Consider the following 21,626-nt stretch of genomic DNA (forward strand, 5'->3'; position numbering starts at 1 on the left):
TTTGTTAAAGTGCAAAAAAAACAACTTAATTCAGGCCATACTGCTTAACATAGAAACTTTTGATTTGCAGAAAATTGTCTTTTTTCCCCTTACATTTTATACTATTTAAAGAAGATGTTTACATTGATATAATATTTATAATAGACATTCAAAATGTAGACAATAGAGATGATGTCCCATCATGTTGATGATGTGCTGCAAAAAATCATTTTCCTAATCAGCACCAGAAGCAAAGCTGCATGAGATATTTGCATGCATTTGCATAAATCTAACCAAATGAATGTGGTTTAATCTTAAAACAAGAAAAAAAACTGCCTTTGGAGCAGGAAAAATAAACTTAGCTCAAGATTTTGTTTCAAGTGTGTATTTTGTTTTAAGGAGGCTTGGATGTGTTTACTAGAAAACAAGACAAAAATACAGATTAAGAAATGATTGTTTTCCTAGTGTGTATGCAGGATTAAACACCTTTCAGGCGACATGAACACTGCGTGCCGCAGCCTGATATAGATAGCGAGAGAAGAAGAAAAGAGAGAAGCAAGAGAGGCAAGAACAGAACAGTACATGCAGATCTTTGACCAGCTGTTTTTAGAACGCCCTCCAGTCCCCGTTGGCTGTACGCCCCATTCCTCTCCTCTCCTCTCCCTCTTTCTCTCCATGAGCTCATTCACGTTTTAACCCCATCACATCACTCCTCACCTGGTTTTATTGGGTATTGTCTTTCCCATAGTTTGGTGAAGAAACATGCAAGTACTCCACATCTATTCTGGCCACAAAGTGGCTTCCTTGACGACACATCTTGACCTTTTATTCGGTCTCATTCACATGTGTGGGTCCTGCTGTCCTTTTTTTTAATGAAACTGTCCATATCATTCATTCAGAGTTCTGTTCTGTTCTCTGTGCTTTTCTTGAAGGTGAAAAATGATTGAGGATGACCCAAAAAAAAGTTTGCCTGGAAACTAGGATAAGAACAACTGTTGTCCTACTAGCGGCACCACGTGCGGTAAATAGACAGGGTGACATCTGAAGTCTAAGCTCTCTTCACGGTTTATATACATGTTATGGAGAAACAGAGAGGAATAAGCTGGCTTAGGAGTCACTGACCAGAGACACGCTTCACACACCTACTTTTGAGGGCCACCAGTGACCGTCCTGGCTCTCTTGGTACCCAACATGAAAAATGCTTTTTAAATACTATGCACTAAAGTTTTACTTTGAAAGAACTACTGTTTATATTTTGCATGCAAGCAGACCCAGATTCAATTTTCTACTTAAATCTTATTTTTATAATTACAGTTTTTTTTCGATTGCTAAACAACAGTGAGCACATCTGGAGCTCCATGTGCAAAACTCTAACTACAGTCTGCTCTAGCAACAGTCACCTGAGATAAACAGTTCACATCACCTGCAAAACTCATTCCAAGCAACACAACTCTTAACACATGGCTCAAAACAGGCTCAGTGCAGCCAAACACTACACACAACCCTCACTGAGATAACACACACTGTCACTCAGAACACACTGAGAGGAAAAACAGTAGCATCAAACACCAACACAAAAAACACTCACTTTTTATCTTTACAGTTTGGACAATTTCAGTGACTTCATACGAAGTAATATTTTCTTCAAAGAAAAGAGTGACATTCTTTCACATGATTTATTTACATTTTAGAACATAATTCTTTAAGGTAAATGGAAATTAGCAGTTTGCTTCAATAGTCTGCAGTAATTTACAGAATTACAGTAATGAGAAAAAATGTAGAAACTAAAAGTACATACTGTAATTCGAACAAATAATTTTCAGGGCTAATCCTGAAATTGCAATCAGCAGTGTTTGAAAGGCACAAGGCTGAAATTTATTCTGTTTTGAATGTGTGCTTCACAGTTTTGACAGCAGTGTGTTAGCATTTGAACAAAGTGCTGTAAATCCACAGTGTTGTGCAGGTTGTGGTTAAAGTCATGGGATAAGTGTGTAGAGTTTTGAAAACTGCAACAGCTGTGCAGACTGTAGTTAGAGTTTTGCACATGTGTCTCCAGTTGTGCCCACAATTATGTGCCCACAAAAATGTGTTAGCACAGGCATATTTGTAGCAATAGCCAACAATAGACATTGTATGGGTCAAATGTATTGATTCTTTTATGCCAAAAACATTAAGTAAAGATCATGTTCCATGAAGTAAATTTCATACATAAAAATATTAAAACCTAATTTTTGATTAATAATATGCATTGCTAAGAACTTAATTTGGACAACTTTAAAGGTGATTTTCTTAAGTTTTTTTTTTTTTTTGCACATTCAGATTCCAGATTTTCAAGTAGTTGCATATCAAGTTCTATATAGTTGTATATGTATATACAGTATATATACATTTTTGATATTATATATTTTCGCTGTTTACATGGTAATGACTACAGTTTGACTACTCCCTTGACACTGATTGTCAATTTTCATTTGCGAGATCTTTTTTTGCTTTAACCTTTCTCTGAAATCTCTACTTTTCCCACTTTGCCGTTTGCTCTCTGCCATCCCATCTAGCATTCTCTTCTCCTAAACACTCTTTCCATCTCTCTTTCTCTTACCACCATTGTTTTTCCTCTTCCTCTTTTCCTATACTTGAGCATCCTGTCAGTTCTGATGACCTGGTTCTTGGTAACCGGTCTGGAGTCTTAGATTAGCTCTCCAGTGGAGGGAAAGAGTGAAGGATCATCTCTATAGCTTTGATGTGAATTTCAGCTGTGTCAGATACTCTTGACTGCAGTCCCAGAGTAGCCCGTTTTGTATTTGCTGCACAGCGGTACCAAAGACATAACATTTTAGGAATTCATAAGCTTTGGTTGAGATCAGCAATTCACACACTTCACACGCTGTCACCAACGTGAAGGGCAGGTGGACATGCGAGGGGGAGGGTGCGGTTAGAAACGTACGAGAGAGGAAGCTGATATAAGTGACATAACTGAAAAGGAAAAAAGAGGTCATGAGAAAAGGAAGGAAAAAGAGCTTAAAATCAAGTTTGGCAGAGAAAGGAGGTCCGCCAGGGGAAGGGGGATGGGCAAATGGAGAAAGAGGTGATAAGTGTTTGTGGAGATAGAGAGAACACCGTGGTGATGGAGTGATAGAAAAATGACTGTGGGGTGCAGGCCTCTTTTAGCTGAGCATCAAAGCTAATGCCCAGGGATCTCTGATCCTCAAAAAGTAAACACAAATACTGACAGCATGTGTGTGTGTGTGTGTGTGTGTGTGTGTGTGTGTGTGGTGTGTGTTTGTATGCTTGTGTTAGCACTGCAAATCACTGTCTAAACCTTCCAAAGATGCATTTGTTTCGGAACTTAAAGTTAATAGTTCAGATGGAGCACATAAGGAGCATTTCATCCAAAAGGGTTGGAAAGTGCAGCCCATTTCTTCTGATCTTCACCTACTTTGCACACCACCTCTTTCCTTCTCGCCATAGGAATTTAGAGGTCAGTAATATACTTTTATGAAAACAAGCCAAAACAAACCAAACCTGTTTAGCATTTACAATTAATATATGCTTAGCCAATTTAAATTAACAGAAGTAAATGAAAAAAATTATAATAATAATAAACAATACAAATAAAAATGCAAAATGAATCATGTATCCTGAGCTATGTATAAAATAACTACAATTGTCCTACCTCTGAGAAATTCAACAGAGAATGACTAAAAAAACTTTCTTGCATTCAAATATAGTGCATAATGAAATGAAGGGGGGAATGACCTTTTTAACTCTTTTTTTTTTAACAAGAACAGTGAAACTAAAAAGCATGATGCAGTGGCCAAATATGTCCATTTGCATGTATGCATTAATGAGCAATTTATTAAAAAAATACAGGAATACAACATGGTATCCAGTTTGAACAGTCTAACAATAACCAAATATATTGCAAAATGAAAAGCTGTGGATATTGACTGCAAATAAAACAATTGGACTTCTAAAGACACATTTTGTGATGTATGTTCAATGCTTTCACAGTTTAGGGGCTTTCTTAGCAAATATTGAATTTTTTTTTTTCATCAAATCACTGACAGCACTAAGGATTATATAAATTTGCCTGAATCCTTAAAAAACTAACCTGTATATACTGCTAAACTGATGTTTCACATATGATTCATATGGAAAAGCTTCATGCAAGATAATATAAATAAACCTTCTGGGGAATAAAACAAGTTTAAGCTGTGTATAACCAGGTTGATCCCAGCCCTACTGGTTGGTAATCCACCTAGATCAAGTTGGACAGGCTAATGAATGACCAAAGCTTTAACCTGCGAGTTCATCCGAAGCTGGTTTCAGCTGTTTTTACACCAGGAAAATGGCTATAGCATTTGCTGAGCATCCATTTTTTTAAGCTGTTACACCTAACCCGGTACGGTCCAAAACACCACCACCTTTACACCAATCCAGCATCATTATTTACGCCAGGGCACATGCACACAGACAGAGCACCTGCTGGGACGGGTGCGAGCAGAGCTCTCCTGGCGATATACTCCAGCGTGCACCTCACCAGCAGGATTATTGAGATTAATAACCGGTGATTATTAAAATGAATACACCGATTATGTCTGTTGTGCCTTATGCTGCCACTGTAGTTAATTAAGGCCATATCGTTAGCACACCACCAGCAGATATTAACCCCATACCCATCCATCCCCATCACCGAGGGCAAGAGTAACCAAGGCGTGCTCGCTATTCCAAAACTGAGGTGTAAAGTCTGTGGTTATTAAGATATAGTACGAACATTAGAGGCTCTTCAGCCAAAGTAAGGCAACGTTCATATTGTTCAGTGAATTTCCTGCTGAAAAAGAAAAACTGTCTACAGTTTTTTACAGACGCTAGGACCCATTTCTGAATACTTAGGTCACTTTTGCAAAACTATTCACACAGTGAGCACTACAGAAGTCTATGTGGGCTAAACTGAGGATCAATTATCATTGCTTTGGCACAAAATGCATTCAATTACTACATCTCTCAAATTTCATGAATTCTTCTCTCATTCAGACACAACAACTGCGAAAACTCTTTGTACGTACAGGCAAATTTGCACATGCTTACATACTGTTTTCAGAACAGATAAACTTATGTTCAAAACAATAACATAATACAAAACTGAATAAGACAGCAATTTGCTACATTTCTACAGTAATATTTTAATGAAATATATTTTAAATCTTAAAATTGAATGCTATAAAAACAATTATAAATATGACCATCTACATGACCAAATAGACGGAATGAATGCTGGATGCCTGGACATATCAGCAGAAGATTGCCAGGGATGGATCAGACATGCCAGAAGATTATAATGACATAAGATGTGATGTGGATGAGAACCTGCCAAATGGAGAAGACTAAAAGAAGTAGATGAGCATTACAATTGTATCTGTATCAGTGGATGGTGTGTATACAATTTCAATTTTGCAATTACTCATAAAAATAAATAAACAACATAAAATTTTGACGAATTCTGCATCATGTCTGATTCATTCCAGTAACATATATTGCAGTGAATTATAAACAGAGATGTGTCCTTGTTTTACACAAGAAAACATTGTATAATGCTACATGTTGTTAGTGTTTTTTAGGTCATTGTTTTGTGGGTGACAAACTGTATCTGTCGGCTGTCAAGCTTTGCTAGTGTTCTGGCAGAATGAGTTGATTTGAGACCTGAATAAAGTGTTTTGGTTGTTGTAGTGCATTTTGAATGTGAAATGAACTGCTTTGCCAAGCTGAAATTGGTTAGGAGAACTGTGTGAAGAGTTTTGCAAAAGTGACCTGAGTATTGAGAAATGTGTCCTAGCATCTTTAAAAAAACTGCAAGAAGGTTAGATGGTCTCCCTGCTTGAGTCTGGTCTGTTTGATGGTTTTAAACAGGTTGAGGGCTGGCTTAACCTGCTAAACTTTGTCAGAATAACCCCAGCTTGGCCTGTGTTGGAGACAGTGCCGGCTAGTAACTGATTACATGTAATCTGGATTATAATCAGATTCCAAACATTGTAATACTTGGTACTTAATACTTAGTTTAGTACTGTAATTAAATAATATTACATTTTAAAATACTCATCAGAGTACAGTTACTTTTTTAATGATGACATGATTACATATCATTCACGCAATATGATTAATAAATTATTGATTCTACCTAATTCTAATTCTTCTTTCATCTTTTAGGTTTTTATTGTTAAAACCGCTAACAGTATATACATTCAGGAAGCCTTCCAGTTTTGTGGACATTCAAACTGGAAATTTCAGACTGGAAATATTTATATTGCTATTTATATTTGTGTACCTTCACACAGAGATCAGTCATTAGTCAGGTGGCTACAAAGCAGGTTTAAGAAATGTTTCAACATTGCATCAACTACTGATAAACATATTCATGATTATTTTAATTATAACTCAGTCTCTAATTTTATCATGCATTACTTGGAAGGTTTTTGTCTTAAACACATTCAAATGCACAAATTCACCATTTTTTTTTTTGTCATCTGATCCTATTATATTTTTATTTGAAGTATCCCTGAGATTTTAAGATAAATATTTTAATAATAAAGTATCACATTTGCATGTCTACTGTACAGGTCTCTGACATTGGTTGTTGTCATGTGACATTTGGGAAACCTTGACGTAATATAATGTTTAATGCCCTTCATGTTGCTGATAACAACAAATGGAATACATTCTCTTACTCTTTTAATTTTTATATCAATATGGTACAAGATTATCCTATTTAAATCAATGCGAAAAATAAGATAGGTCAAAAGTAATCTAAAAGTAGTCTGATTATGTTACATAAAATGTGTAATGTAATGGATTACGTTACTAACTACAACTGTTTCATGTAATTTTGAATCAGTAACGGAGTACAGTTTGTATGTAAAAAGTACATTCTTTTTTTATATATATATATATATTGGACATCTTTTTTTTCTTATGTTAGGCTTAGATATCCATTTGATATAACCATCTAAAAGGCCTAAACTGTAACCATGGAAACTCAGACTAATAATGCATGGCTCACGAGGCTGCTGGTAAACTTTCTGAAACTATTACTCCCACCTGCAGCAGGCCAGTATAAAAGATGAGATGGGGTGGAGTCCGCTGGAAAAGACAAGCTTTCCCTCTCACAGAGAAAAAAAAATCTGGCCTACTCCTCCACCTAGCTGAACTGAGCTGATTGACACCCCCTACACACACAAAAACATCAAATACATACACACACACGAACCCTCTTCAGCTCTGTCTTTAACTGTGTGGGCAATGGCATTGATTTTCTCTTGAGCTGAAGGGATGACATCACTGTTCGAGGGGAGCAGCATGTGGGTGGCTCTTCTGCATGCCTGTCTTTAGTCGAGCGGACGATGATAGGACAGCGGCCTCAGAGGGGTCAGTGACAGGCGAGGGACTGTGTGAACATCCTTCTCCAGCAAGAGAGAAAAGGAGCTGTGAAAGGGCTCAGTTATTGTTTTTCTGACCATTAATGCATACACGCTCACATACGGTGAGTGAGAAGGGCTGCGTAGTGACACTGACTTAATAAGGAAGGCAACTTCAGATATCTAATGAGCTTCATGAACGGTGGAGATGAGAAGGGAGGAGGACTGCAGGAGAAGGCTCCCAATTATCTTTAATAATCCCTCTGTAATCTTTCACCCTGAATGGAAATTGTGCGGAAGGGAAAAGCATGGGAAGATAAAGATTACAATTAAAGTAAAAATCACTTCTCTTTTTTCATGCAGTAATCTGCCATCGTTGGGCAATGAGCTTTATGGTTTTTCGGCGGTCATTCATCTCTAAGAGGCTGGGAGGAATAAAAAAGGGAGAATGAAACAATGAGGACAAAAGAGGGAGGACAGCATAGTTACTGAGTTGATATTTTTCAGTAGACATCCTGCTGAAAATACCAGCTTAAATCTAGTTTATACTGGTTAGTGCTGGTCCAACATATGAGATACTTAGCTGGTGAAGCTGGTTTATAAAATTATACAATATTTTCTATCTATCTCTCTCTCTCTCTCTCTCTCTCTATATATATATATATATATATTTAAAGAGAGACAGAGTGATAAAGAGAGAGAGATGTCTTGTTTGGTTAGGGTTGGTTAAGAATTCATACTAGGTCATACCAGACTATACGCTGTTTTTTTTTCAAGCAAAACTGCCTATCAATGACCATGTTGGCAATTGCCATTTGGCCAAAATAAACATTTTTAAGCAATCTATAAACCTTCATTTTGAACTGAAATGAACTCAGGGCTTGTTTTGAATTAAAAGAGTTGAGAATTGAGAGAAACGGGGAGGAAAAAGTAAAGAGATGAATAGCGAGGAGTTATAGCAGGGAGAAATTGTCCCACTTTAACCAGCAGTAAATCCCACGCAGCACAGCCTTACAATCCAGCACTTACTCAGAGAGACGGATGAGAGGAGATCGGGGGGAAGGTGCATAAATGCTCCAATGGCTTGAGCACAGAATGAAAACATTGCTGTAGGGAGAGTAGCAGAGCTGGAACTGACTTCACATCTAAACATCAACTGCATTCATTAATGAAAAGCACAATCTCTCAAAAAACAGGGTTCATCTTTCTTTGTTTTGTTTGTTGTTGTTGTTTTTTTGTGACATTTCAAAGTAATTTCAATCATTTATATTTATATGTTTTTTCAGCTATTAGCCCTTGATCTGTGAACCCTTAAAACACTTTTTGTGCACTCTAACTTGTTTGATTTGTCCACTGTCAATTTCCAACAATGGACATGTGTGTGCATCAAAGAAGAAATTAACCATTTTCAAATTTGGGAAATCCTGCAAGAATCCAACATAGTGAAAATAGTGTAAATAATATTTTCCCTTTTATTCCTCCATTAATCAATCACACAATATTTTCTCTCAAGAAGCAGTACAGTAGGAAAAAACAACTTTAGTGAAGTCAAAATTGTTAGTCAAGGATGGAAGGATAAATGGATTTTATCTTTGTTGTGTCCTTTTATTTAGATCATCATAGCATTAAAAATATAATAATGTAGTACTTTTCATATTTAATTCAAAGTTACAACTGAAATTGTGGGTTTGGGACGATAATAAAATTAATAATTTATATATACATTTGAAAAATAATCCAAAATAAATGCATGCTTAAGTTTTCAAGATGGTTACTGCCATAAGAAATCTGATATTTGGATGAATATCCACCTCTGGGACATAAAAGTGTATGTAGTTGAAGAAACACCCACATACATGTGATTGTACCCGAGCAGCCTCAGTTCTCAGGCAGTGTCTATGGAAACCGAATATCCACTGACATGAACAGAGAGAAATAGCTAGGAAATGGAGAACACAAGAGATGGAGGTTCATCGACTGATGATGACTGGGAAAGCCTGGTGCGTGGGCTGACCGGGGTTTCTGCCGCACAAGCACTCATAAATTTGCTGTCTTCCCTCCATACCAATCCCTCTCTCTCTCTTTCTCTCTTCATTCCTGACCCCCTCCCCTTAAGCATAATGATAATTGCATGCTTTATGAGGAACTGAAGCAGGAGGGCAATGCATAGCCCAACCACACATCACAATATGGGATGGGTACGACGACCCCTCTCAGCCATTACAGTGATTAAATAAGACAGACTCTGTCTCAATATCGGTGATGCGGATCATGGGCTTCTTCAGCTCTTAGTACAGGAAGGTGAGAACATTCAACTTTGTTAGTGATAGACATTTAATTCATAACTGCGACGTCTGTATCATTTTATGAACTAACCCTCCATTTGAACTATTTTTTGCTAAAGTGATTATGGGCGGAACATAAGGATTCTACAGTTAAGGCATCTAAATCAGGTCTTGAAATCTGACTGCACTGCATGTCTGCATATATGTCCAACTGATTATTATTTGATCAATAACTGCCACAATAATCAGTAAACATGCACAAAACGATTTTCTTAATTTAAAGTGCATAGTCCATTTTCAGCAAATATAGTAATGGCATTGTGGGTGGCATGTGAATAAGAACCAGCATTTTTTAGATGACACACCATATTCAAAATGGTGAAACCATTTAATGAGTTAGCCCATTTGTCATTGTACTCCTACACTGCAAAAAGGCATTTTTATATTTAGTATTTATGTTTTGTTTTCCAATATAAATGTCTAAACATTCATAAATCAAGATACAAGCAACATGACATAAAAAAATATGAATGGTTGTTTTCTGAACAATGTACCAAAATTAAATATTTATGCTTAAAGAAAAAAGAAAAAAAAACATTCTGCCAAAGGGGTAAGAAAAATAAACAATTTAAAAGGAAGGTACGTTTATTATTGTGACCCCACTGGCATTCTTACTTTAAGCTTAAAATTTTACAGAGTACAAAACTTAATATCTTCTGTCAAGATTGATAGGAAACATGATTTAAGTACTAGAAAACAAGTCAAAAACTATTTTTGGAAGTGAACATTTGTTTGTATGTGAAAAGACATAAGCATAGCTGAATTAAAAAAGATGAAAATATTTTAAAACTGTCATATTTTCATGTTTCTTTTCTGATATCAAAGACATGAGATTTGAAGATACTAAAACAATATTATTATATGTATTTGGACACAAAGAGCCTACAGTACAGAACATTGCAGACATAAGAAGATTTGTACTTTGGAGATTGTACTGTAACTGTTTACAGTATCAATACGCACTGTATCTCATTCTCTCTTTTACCTCGAGGATACCTTTTCCCTTTCATTTTGTTTGTTATCTTTGTTCAGTTCTTCCTTCTCCGTCCTGTTCTGCCCTTTCATCTTCACCTTCTCTCTCTGTCTCTCTCTCTTTTCTCCCACTCCTGCTCCAGCTAATTGCTGCAGAGCTCACTGATAGAAATCAATGTGCAATGTTTGATTGTGAGCCAAAGCACAGGAAGGTGAAGCAGAGCAATAAACATCACAAATACACAAACATACACACTCAGCACTTGCATATCTGATCCTTGGATGATTAAGAGGTGTCTCACACAACACTGTGTTTGTGTTAAGCTTCCCACAGAACCCCTGACTAAAGCCTTGAATCAATCTAACCATAGTGCCACTAACTATATTTGAGCATGCATATTATTCATTTATTACATTAAAGTCAACCTCAAATAGCTTTGAGCTGCATAAAATGCAATAACTGACAAATCCAACAGAGTAAAAGGCTGGTACTGCTATGAAAATCTATCAGCAAACCAGTTTTATTTTTTTTTTATTTTACATTGAGACTCCTGAGACGGGACAGTTAAAGGGAAAATTCACCTGAAAATTATCATTCAGTCATCATTTTCTTGAATTCATTATATACTTGAATATTACATATCTTGAATTCATTATCCTTCCAAACCTGTATGAGTCAGGAACACAAAAGACAATATTTTAAGAATTTCTCAATGTTGTTTTGACCTTATTGACTTTCACTGTATGGGCAAAAACAGAAAATGATTCAGATTTGTATTGACAGCATGACAAAAAATTGTATTAAAAAATGACAAAAGTAAAGTATCCCTATATATATATATATATATATATATATATATATATGTGTGTGTGTGTGTGTGTGTGTATTTTGACAAAATAGATCACAATTATTTAATTATAATATAGTCAGTGTTTTACCATTGACCAATTATTTTTGAAGGATTTTGTAAGGACAGTCACTAGTTAAGCGTTTGTGGTTGTGCATATTCTTTTGCTGCCATCAGCCAATGAGCATTGTCATGAAGTTATTTTTCAGTTCTAGTGCGATAAGTCACATGACATTTTACAACTCAAGTGATTGCTCGTGCCTCCTCAGTTCTGAATTCAATTGTTGCTAATAAGCAGCTAATAAGCAGCCATTGGAATGAACAGGAACGCTAATAGATAGCTTTCTCCAGGTATTACAGACCTGCTTGGTTTGACAACAGCCATTATGCTTGGCACAGAAATTGCACACTTAACCAAAACGAAAACTAAAAATGACAGCCAAAAAAAAAAAGACCCCTAATAGACTAACCCTGGGAAAGCAGAAGGTACCGCTCGCCTGCGATCTTTCTTCTCGACCTGAAAGCCTAGTGAAACAGACTGTGTGGAGCAGAGAGACTAGTGTAAATCTGTCTCCTACATGAAAGCGCCTTTGATAGGCCTCTACTCTCATCTCATCTCCACAAGCATACAACTAATGTTCTGCCTCCAAGCCAAAATATCCCCAGCAACACCTGGCAACATGAAGAAGAAAAAAACTGATTAAATCATTAGAGAAATACATAGGAGGCCGGAAAAGAGAGAGTGGGAGATGAAAGGGGGGAGAGCGGAGACGTAACAGGGGGAGGGATGAACAACTTCATAAGCTTGGCACTGCGTTCCTGGTGCCGTGCCCGTTGTTTATGTCCACACACATCAAAGGCTGCGGTAATCGCTGCTGTTTGCAGGCCCACATCTCCAGTTCACCTTGACTGGACTGTTATACGCTACAGGCCAGGGCAGTGAAGTGTCTGAACCTGGGCACTGGAATGCCAGGATGCCTAATGAGCGAACATTAGGAGATGAGCGTCCCATAGCACATTGGCTGGAGCAGCTCCAGGTCTTCACCAGCTGTGCTGCTCTTGTTTACAAGCCGCTGCCTGCTGCTGCTGGAGCGGCTTCATGACAGGCCTCCGATCCCAACCACATCCTCAAGCTCGCTTGAGCAGCCGAGCCCAACCCGAGTACATGTGTGCTGGTCTAAATGCCCGTCTGTGTCCCTAGGTGCCCTCTGAATAAGTGTAAAGCCATACGGAAACGCTGTTAAATAGAATGTGGAAATTTGGTATTTGAATTTGCAAACCTAACTCTGCGACTATGTTTCTCTGTTACAGGAAACTTCAAAGGATTGTGTAAGCAGATAGATCACTTTCCAGAAGACACAGATTATGAAGCAGATGCCTCGGAGTACTTCTTACGTGAGTTCCTCCTTAGTGTTTCTGTGACAGTATTCATGTTCTCACCATCTTGTTCTTTCTTGTTCAATCTGTGAGGCATTTCAAGTAGTACCAGGTATGCTATTTTTGCCCAAGTGCTGTTACTCCTGAAACAAAGGGGGGAAAAGTAAACTACATGTACAATCTTTGAAAACCTGATTGTTGTTGAAAAACAGAAGTCCAAAAGTTTGGAGAAGGTTATTGCCAGGCCTCCAGATTTCATCAAATTTCCCATTATTCACAAAGTTATATGTATTATTTGCCAATAATTAAATACTGTACAGTATTACAATTGTTTTATTATTGAAATAAAAATATGAAATATGCTGTATAGTTTCACCTTTCAGCAAAAAATAAGAATGTAGTACTATAACCACTGTTTAAAAAAATTGTTATTCTTTTTTATTTTCTAATAAAATGTAAATAAAATATTACAATTGTATTAATAATTAAAATTAGGGCTTGTCCATTGATTACAATTATTCAATTGCACACATATCATGAAATAAAGCAGCATTTGTCTTGTTTAACTTGTTATTTTTCTTATAAAATATTGTGGATTCTTTTAGCAACCAATAAGATCTAACTGCTGTTTAAAAAAATCTTAGCTTTTTCCATTAAAAGTGAAATCAATTATTAAAATGTTATTAATAATGAAAATAATTAAATATTGTGGATTAGTTTAGCTTTCATTTACAAATAGGAATGTGATAATCTAACCACTGTTTAAATGAATAATAATCATTCTTTATATTTAATCAAATATTACAATTTTAATAATAATTTAAAATACTAAACATTATATTGGCCAAACACTTATATTGGATATTTCTAGATTTCAACTACCAATAAAAATGTGGTACTGTAACTGCTGTTTAGAAACAGTTATTCTTCTTAGTGAAAAATGACATATAAATATTTTTACAACAATTGAAAAGCATGAAGCTACCAGTTAGAATAAGATATTATAGAACACATTTTACAATGTCTACTTCAAATTGTTTTAAAAAAAATCAGAGGAGAAAATGCAAAAAATAATAATAAAAAAAAATGAATGCAATAGAGCTGTATTTGAAGTAATCTCTTTCTTTACTTTGTTCTTTACTTGGTTCCACCTATCTTTGGTTTTGTCAAGCTGTTCAGCCCTGTAAGGATGGGCTGTTGTCTCTGCGGGAGCGTGTGAATGTTTCCTCACTCTGTTTAGACTCTCAGCAGCGGCAGACTCTCTAGCTCGTACAGTACGGCTCAACTAGGCCCGATTACAGTACACTGGCTCCCTCGTAAACACAGAGCATTGATTTCCACTCTCTTTTCGTCTGCGCAAGCAGAACCGGGAAGTGAGTGTCAAACAAGCCACATGCATCAATCCTAAACTCACAAGCAGGACTATCAGTTAGTGTCATCAAAACAAGGGCCTGAATTGACCTGAAACAACATGGTAACAACCAAGAGTAATTAAAGATTCTGGAAGCGTTGCGCAGGAAAACAATTGCAGACTACTGGAGAGAGAAGGGAAATTAGTCTAGGGTCCATTCATACAGGGTACCTCCTGGTCCATCTGCACTGATTTTGGATTGTTTGAACACTCGCTAAAGCTGAGTTAATGTCATCAATGAAATCACAGACGAACAAAAATGAAGACAAAACACAAAAAGGGCATCATGACGATAATTCCTCAATTTTTTAATAAAATATACAGTTCAGAAGTTTGCTTTAGTAAGATTTTTTTATTTTATTGTCTTACTCTTTTTTATTTCTTACACATTTTTTGATCAAAAATACCATAGAAACAGCACTATTTTGAAATATTATTACAATGTAAAATAAATCTTTACATTTTAATATATTTTAAAGTATAATTTATTTCTGTGCATCATTACTCCAGTCTTTAGTGTCACATGATCCTTCAGAAATCATTCTAATATGATGATTTGCTGCTCAAGAAACATGTCTTATTATTATTATGATTCATGTTGAAAACATTTGAGCTGCTCAGTATTTTTGTGAAAACCCTAATACATATTTTCAGGTTTATAAATATAAAGTTAAAAAGAACATTTATTTTGTAACAATTAAAAAAAGACTTTTGATTAATTGAATGTAGCCTTGTTTAATAAAAGTGTTAATGTCTTCAAAAAAAAAAATATCATACTAATCACAAACTTTTTAATGTAAGTCTCTCTCTCTCTCTCTCTCTCTCTCTTTTTATATATATATATATATATATATATATATATATATATATATATATATATATATATATATAAATATATATATATATATATCTCAAAGGACTAACAAACTAGACATTTCTGAAAAAGACTGTTTTGAATAAGTTAAAATGCACATTAAAGTAAACTTTATGCAGAATGTGTAAGTCACGTTGTAAATACACTCTGTAACAACAAACTAAAATACGGACAATGAATAACTAAACATGGCTGTTGTGACACCTTGCACCACGTTTTTGAAATGCCGTGTCAGTTAAAAGCTTGATACACCTGCACTTTGTACTATTTTCTTGTGCTCGATCTCACTGAATGACCACCTGCTACATAACACAACTTGTTTAACTGTTATTTAAATCAGCTCAGACTCTAACATTTATCAATAATAATAATAATAATATGTAAGAATGTTACATTCAGCCAAAAGTCTTAGAATCACAGCTAAGGAATCAGACTTATCATTCACAGCATTTGCCCATCCATTCAGAACCGTTTAACCTACTTAACCAAGGACCCATTGGTAAGATGATGATATCTGATAAAAGACCATACTATTATCCCAGTACAGATCCTTCTTCAGTATCGAAGCTTCATGCATCACCCCAAACAGGTGGCTGACCTGCTGTAATTAACTCTTCACTGAGCCTGTGATTATAGCTCATGCAGTTAAACAGTGCAGATTACGCAGTTATGCGGCAGCATTGACCCCATTGCGGTTCATCCTTAATTGACACTGTCATAATGATGCATTCGCTTTCTGAGCACAGGCCTCAGTCTGTCAGATCTGTCCAAGCATGACTCGCGCTTTGGGCTGCTAGGTGGATGCCGAGCAGGTCACATTGCGTGCAAACTCCACAAATAAAGCCTTGCCAGTGAGTCTTGGCGCTTTGAGCACTTGTGCCGTCCCATATGCAGCAATAAAGGTAGTTATGATAACAAGTTTAAAGAATGACGCACAGAGAAAGGTTCTGACATTGGAACTAGTGGCCCTGGAGTGGTCAAAACAACATGGGACAGAGAACTACCACAGACCCCGTGCTCTCTAAGTGTGTGTGTGCATGTATATGAATGCATATGTGTGTTTGTCCTTTTCCTTATAGCTGCAATTGGACGAATAGGCCGTAACGCTCCCAGTGGCTTGTGAATTAGGACACTCACTTCCATAAATATTTCAGCCTCTTTCTTATATAGGTCAGCTTTCTGTCTCTCTCACTTTCTATCCTCTTCTTCCTACTTTTCTTCTGCTTGCACGTCTTATCCTCTCAGACATCTGTTCTGTAGTACTTTTGGTCACCAACTGTGGGTTAAAGTAGAGTGATGGGAGATCAACGAAATGTGAGAAGATACAGCGGCGTAGATTTCAATAGGATGTCATGCATTAGTAAATAAATGAATGTTTTCTCATTTTTAACAGTACATTATGAGTGAAAAATAGGTGCTGTAGCTAACCTTAATACCAAGCTGTTCTGAATCCTTCAAGAGCAGTGCGGTCACTGAAGGATAGCCTATGCATTGCTGCGAGAACTGTCTAGCTGAACTTTAGAAAGAGTGCGTTGTAATACAGAAAGTTTGTTCAGATAAGCCTGCAAAGTGGTTATCTACAATACTGTTCAAAAGTTTGGGGTCAGTATGACTTTTCATTGTTTTTGTCTCTAATTATTACAAATATTTTGTAATATTACTGTATATTATTACAATTTGAAATAGCTGTTTTATTCTACTTGTTCTTCTTCTTATTTGTCTTATTATTATAATAAAATGTAATTTATTCCTGTGATGTTAAATGTTATGTTTATGTTCTTCAGTGTCACATGATCCTTCAAAAATCATTCTTATATGTTGATATAGACCCATTCTAATATGGTCAAGAAACAGTTCTTTTATTATCAAAGTTCAACAGATGTGCTTCTTAATATTGTTGTGAAAACCTGGAAAAATATGGATCCTTTCATAAATAGAATAAAAATAAAATAGTTATTTGTTTATTTCTATTTATTTTAAGCATGCACTTAGCACATAAAATAAATAAAAGTCCAGTAGCACCTGTATATGACTTACAGGACCCCTGTAGCTAAATACTTTATGTTACAGTGTCATGCAAGATCCTAAGCTCTTCTCTCTATGACTTAAATAAATACAAAATTAAAGCACATTATCATGTTATCTTTATGATAGCTTCCCTTCATCGGTTAGCGCTATACTACACACATAGAATCAGCTGTTAGCTTACTAACTTAACTTTCCTAACTGAAAACTCAAAGGGAAATGTTAAATTTGGTCATTTTTAGCTTATGCAATATGACATGATATGTCATTTTAAAGACATTAAAGGGATAGTTTACCCGAAAATTTAATTTCTGTCATTAGTTACCCTCATTTCGGATTACATCAAAAATATCTTAATTTGTGTTCTGAAGATGAACAAAGGTCTTATGGGTTTGGAAGGACACGGGGGTGAGTGATTAATGACAGAATTTTCATTTTTGGGTGAACTATCTTTTAATAATTACCTTACTCTCATCATTTAAGAATAAGGCTGAATTTGGAATAGCACACTACCATACTGCTCTTACTGATTCTGCAGTATATACATTAACATTTAGTAGATACTTCTATCCAAAGTGACTTACAAATGAGAAACATCACAAGCAATTTGTCATAAGATCCAGCAATTTTTGAAGAGTTCATCTGCAAAAAACTGATAACTCTGTTGTTAACCATTTTCAGAACATGTTTTTATTGTGCATGCCAATTAATATCAGTCAAACTGCAGTTGGGTAATTTTGATTAAGTAAAAATAACTTACTATTTTTTAATCTTTCTTTCTTTTATTTATTTATTTATTTATCTGAAACTCTTCTTTTGCAGTACACGACACAATGGGAGAAATAGTAGTATACAAGTGTGCTATTCAGCCTGAATACATGTTAAAACATTTTCCTATCATTTCTAATTAAGCTTCAAAGAAAGTGTCCAAAAAAAGTTGCCTCAGCAAATAGAGAAAAGAGAACATGTCTCTGAGGCGGAGAGCAGCATCTCATAGAAAAGTCTTTTCAACAACTGACCCTCTTCCAAACAATTGGGGATCTACAGTGTGCCTATGAGCAAATATATAAAGAAAGGCTGGAGCTTCCAGACTAATTCTGAATAGGAGGCTTTTAGATGCACCTCACATTTATGCTAGTATCATGTGCTTTAGTAGACACTGTGGTTTGGATGCTCTCATCTCCACCACTCGTTGAAACAGTTATGTAAGGAATCTGGGCCTCGACCGAGGAACCACATTAGTGAAGTGACACATAAGTGATGTCATAGAGAGCGTCATGCAATTCAGTGATACACCAAAGAATTGACATTTATTCAAAATACACACTATGCTTATGAAGACATGGGGAAAACCGGGGGAAATAAAAACAGGTCAGCGTTCAAATCCGTTCTAATGCTGCACATCAAAGCATGTGTATATTCATGCCTGTATTTTTAGACTCAAACATTTGCATACTTACATGCAAAATTACTGTATGGATTCATGCACATTTAATTCTGAGGGAATTGCACGCTGATTCTCAAGCACCCGCAGGCATACGCTCAGAGGGTTATCATGAAAGAAATATCTACGACGTAGTAACAGCGCATCATATGCATATGTATTTACAGCATGCGCAAAACACACAAGCACACACACATTGGCACAGGCCCTATCAGTGGCAGGCTTCTCTTTGCTGGAGTGATCACGGGTATGCAGCCTAGGCAGTGGAATCAAGCAGTTCACACATCCACACACAGTTATATAAGAGTGTTGAAGCATTCTGAAGCGCCAGTGGGTTTTTAGATCATGCCGTGTCAAAGCTGCAATCTTCCACAGAGCTACCGAGGACCAAAAAGTGCTGGGAGAGGGGGAGGGGAGCACGAAAAAGCAGGAATAAAAGGGACTGAGAGAGCGAGATTTTGAAATTTTGAGAAAGAAAGCCAACTGGTAGAAGGGACATGTTGGATGTTGAAAGACGAGTGGGGTAATAAGGGTGAAAAGGGTAAAAGAGATAATGGCTAAATTAATTTTGCGTTTTTATTATTATGCCCTCTATTTGTTCCTCTTTATCAATCAAATTTTTTTGCCTTCATCCAGTTAATGGGAGCCACAGCATTAGCAATTAGCTTTAGCATGTTTCTATTAACAAACGCTGATCCTTAAATATGGGGTGTCATGTTTTTTTTGTTTGTTTTTTTTTTTATCTAAAATGTGTTTTTAGGCCTGCCAAAGGTAACATACACATTTTTATATTGACCTTCACTAAATTTTAACGTATATTTGAATTGCATTTGCATTTGCTAGTCACGGGGTCAATTTTACCCATGGCTGTTTTTCGAATGTACATAGCAGATATAAAATAAAACATTCAAGTCTCCCAGTCATTGACTTTTACTAAAATTATATAATTTACAATTCAATGTTGTTAAAAATTTATTTAGATAAAACCAGATAAAAAAATTGGGCATTTATATACCTATAAGCACCAGTGGGTCAAATTTACCCACTACTGAATGCACGTATTTTCACGCTGTCGTTTACTTGCCGCTTATGTTTTAACATTGTACATTTCTAGGCAACACCTTTCACTCACTGATTTAACGGTTATCAGTTTCATAAATTAAGTAAAAATGACCAAAAAAAGATGGAAAGTAGGTATTAGAAACACTAAATGCCATGAGTAATGGAGAGTCTGATGGTAAGTTGCGTCCTGGTTCAGCTTAGCATCTGACGGCTCATCTGACAGTAATCCATATATCATATTTACTATCCTATTTACATGTTTTAGCTTAATATTACTTGAGGTATTCAGTCAATCACAACACACACTGAATAGCTGGCCAATCAGAGCACCCCTCGCTTTTCAGAATGATGAGCATTGTAAAAATCTACACGTTTCAGAAAGGCGGAGCATAGAGGAGAAACAATAATGTACAGTATGAGGAAAATAGTGTTTTTTGAACCTTAAACTGCTTAACCACATTGCATTACACCAAATACACAAAATTATGTTGTTGTTTTTTTTATTGTGAATGTTTTTTTTTTTTTACAGTGCAAACTTGGTAAGCATACAATACTTGTTTTAAAGGGGTAATCGGATGCCCATTTTCCACAAGTTCATATGATTCTTTAGGGTCTTAATGAAAAGTCTATAACATTCTTTGGTTAAAATTTCTCAGTCGTAGTCTAAAACAACATCCTTTTTACCTTGTCAAAATCAGCTCTGTTTCAATCAAGCCATTTTGGTGCAGGTCCCTTTAAATGATAATGAGCTCCTGTTCACCCCACCCCTCTCTTCTGTGTGGTGATGAGCCATCTCATGAGGATGTTAACGTTAGCAGTGGATCACGGCTGGATCACGAATGATTCGTGCGAACATAGATGCATTTATGTAGATGTTTATGTAGACTTCAAAAACAAATGTAATCCACTGCGTCTTTAGTGGCTCAGATGTAGGGAGAAAATGACGACTGCTAAGTTCATTATTACATACAATAACAAACCACCTCAATCACTTAGGAGAAATTTTTGTCTACAACCGCTCTGGCATTGAAACAATGGCGGATTTTTTCTAGTTCACTCAGTGCGGGTCTGTGATAAAACGGCTGTGTCAGTCAATAGTCGTGGGAGGGGCCTGTGCAGAACTACATCACTCTGCCAGCCTGATCTGAGAAGGGATCATTATTGTTGAGGATATAAAAAAAGCACTTGGTGGATTTTTATCATTATAGGGTGGTTGTGTGCACACATTTACATTTAAACAACATGTAAAAGTTAATTTTTGAAAAGTTAATTTTCCGATTTCCCTTTAAAAACACAAAAAAATGTTATTGTAATGTTATGAAGCTATGAGAATTCTCGTAGCTTCATAACATTACTAATTGAACTATAGAAGTTACATGGACTATTATATTCTAATGATGTCCTTATTACCAGTTGTGTCGCTGTCTATGCAGGGTAAGAAAACTCAGATTTCATCAAAAATATCATAATTTAAGTTCCGTCTGCTCCATTGTGTTGAATGTCTTACAGGTTTGCAATGACATGAGTGTGAGTAATTAATGACAGAATTTTCATTTTTGGGTGAACTATCTTTTTAAGATACACTGAATAAAAATATTTCATTGTATCACAACAACAGTACACTACAGAATGTCACAAAAGGGACAAAAAAGTTTCATAAAGGCAAAGGGTTTGCAAGTTTCAGAAACAAAGTGTTTTGTAGTTTTCATAGATGGTGTAAACAGCTGAAAGTACATATCGACTATCAGCAGGCGCTCTGTAGTATCAGTGTCTGTAGGGCTCTCACCCTCACAGGCACACGGTGTGGCCAAAACTGGCTGTGTCTGGATGACCCAGACACACACACAGACGCACAAATGCCGAAACGCTGCCCGATAAAA

General features: G+C 36.1%; 1 protein-coding gene across 1 annotated transcript in view; it reads left to right on the forward strand.

The window, feature by feature from the left end:
- Positions 1–21,626, forward strand: part of LOC132144919 (voltage-dependent calcium channel gamma-2 subunit) — a 79,011-nt gene that overhangs the window by 22,660 nt on the left and 34,725 nt on the right. The window contains exon 2 of the mRNA XM_059555507.1: positions 12,865–12,948. Within this exon, the coding sequence (XP_059411490.1) occupies positions 12,865–12,948 (84 nt within the window). The remainder of the gene's footprint in view (positions 1–12,864; positions 12,949–21,626) is intronic.

This window comes from Carassius carassius, chromosome 1 (assembly GCF_963082965.1).
Source record: "Carassius carassius chromosome 1, fCarCar2.1, whole genome shotgun sequence".
NCBI lineage: Eukaryota > Metazoa > Chordata > Actinopteri > Cypriniformes > Cyprinidae > Carassius > Carassius carassius.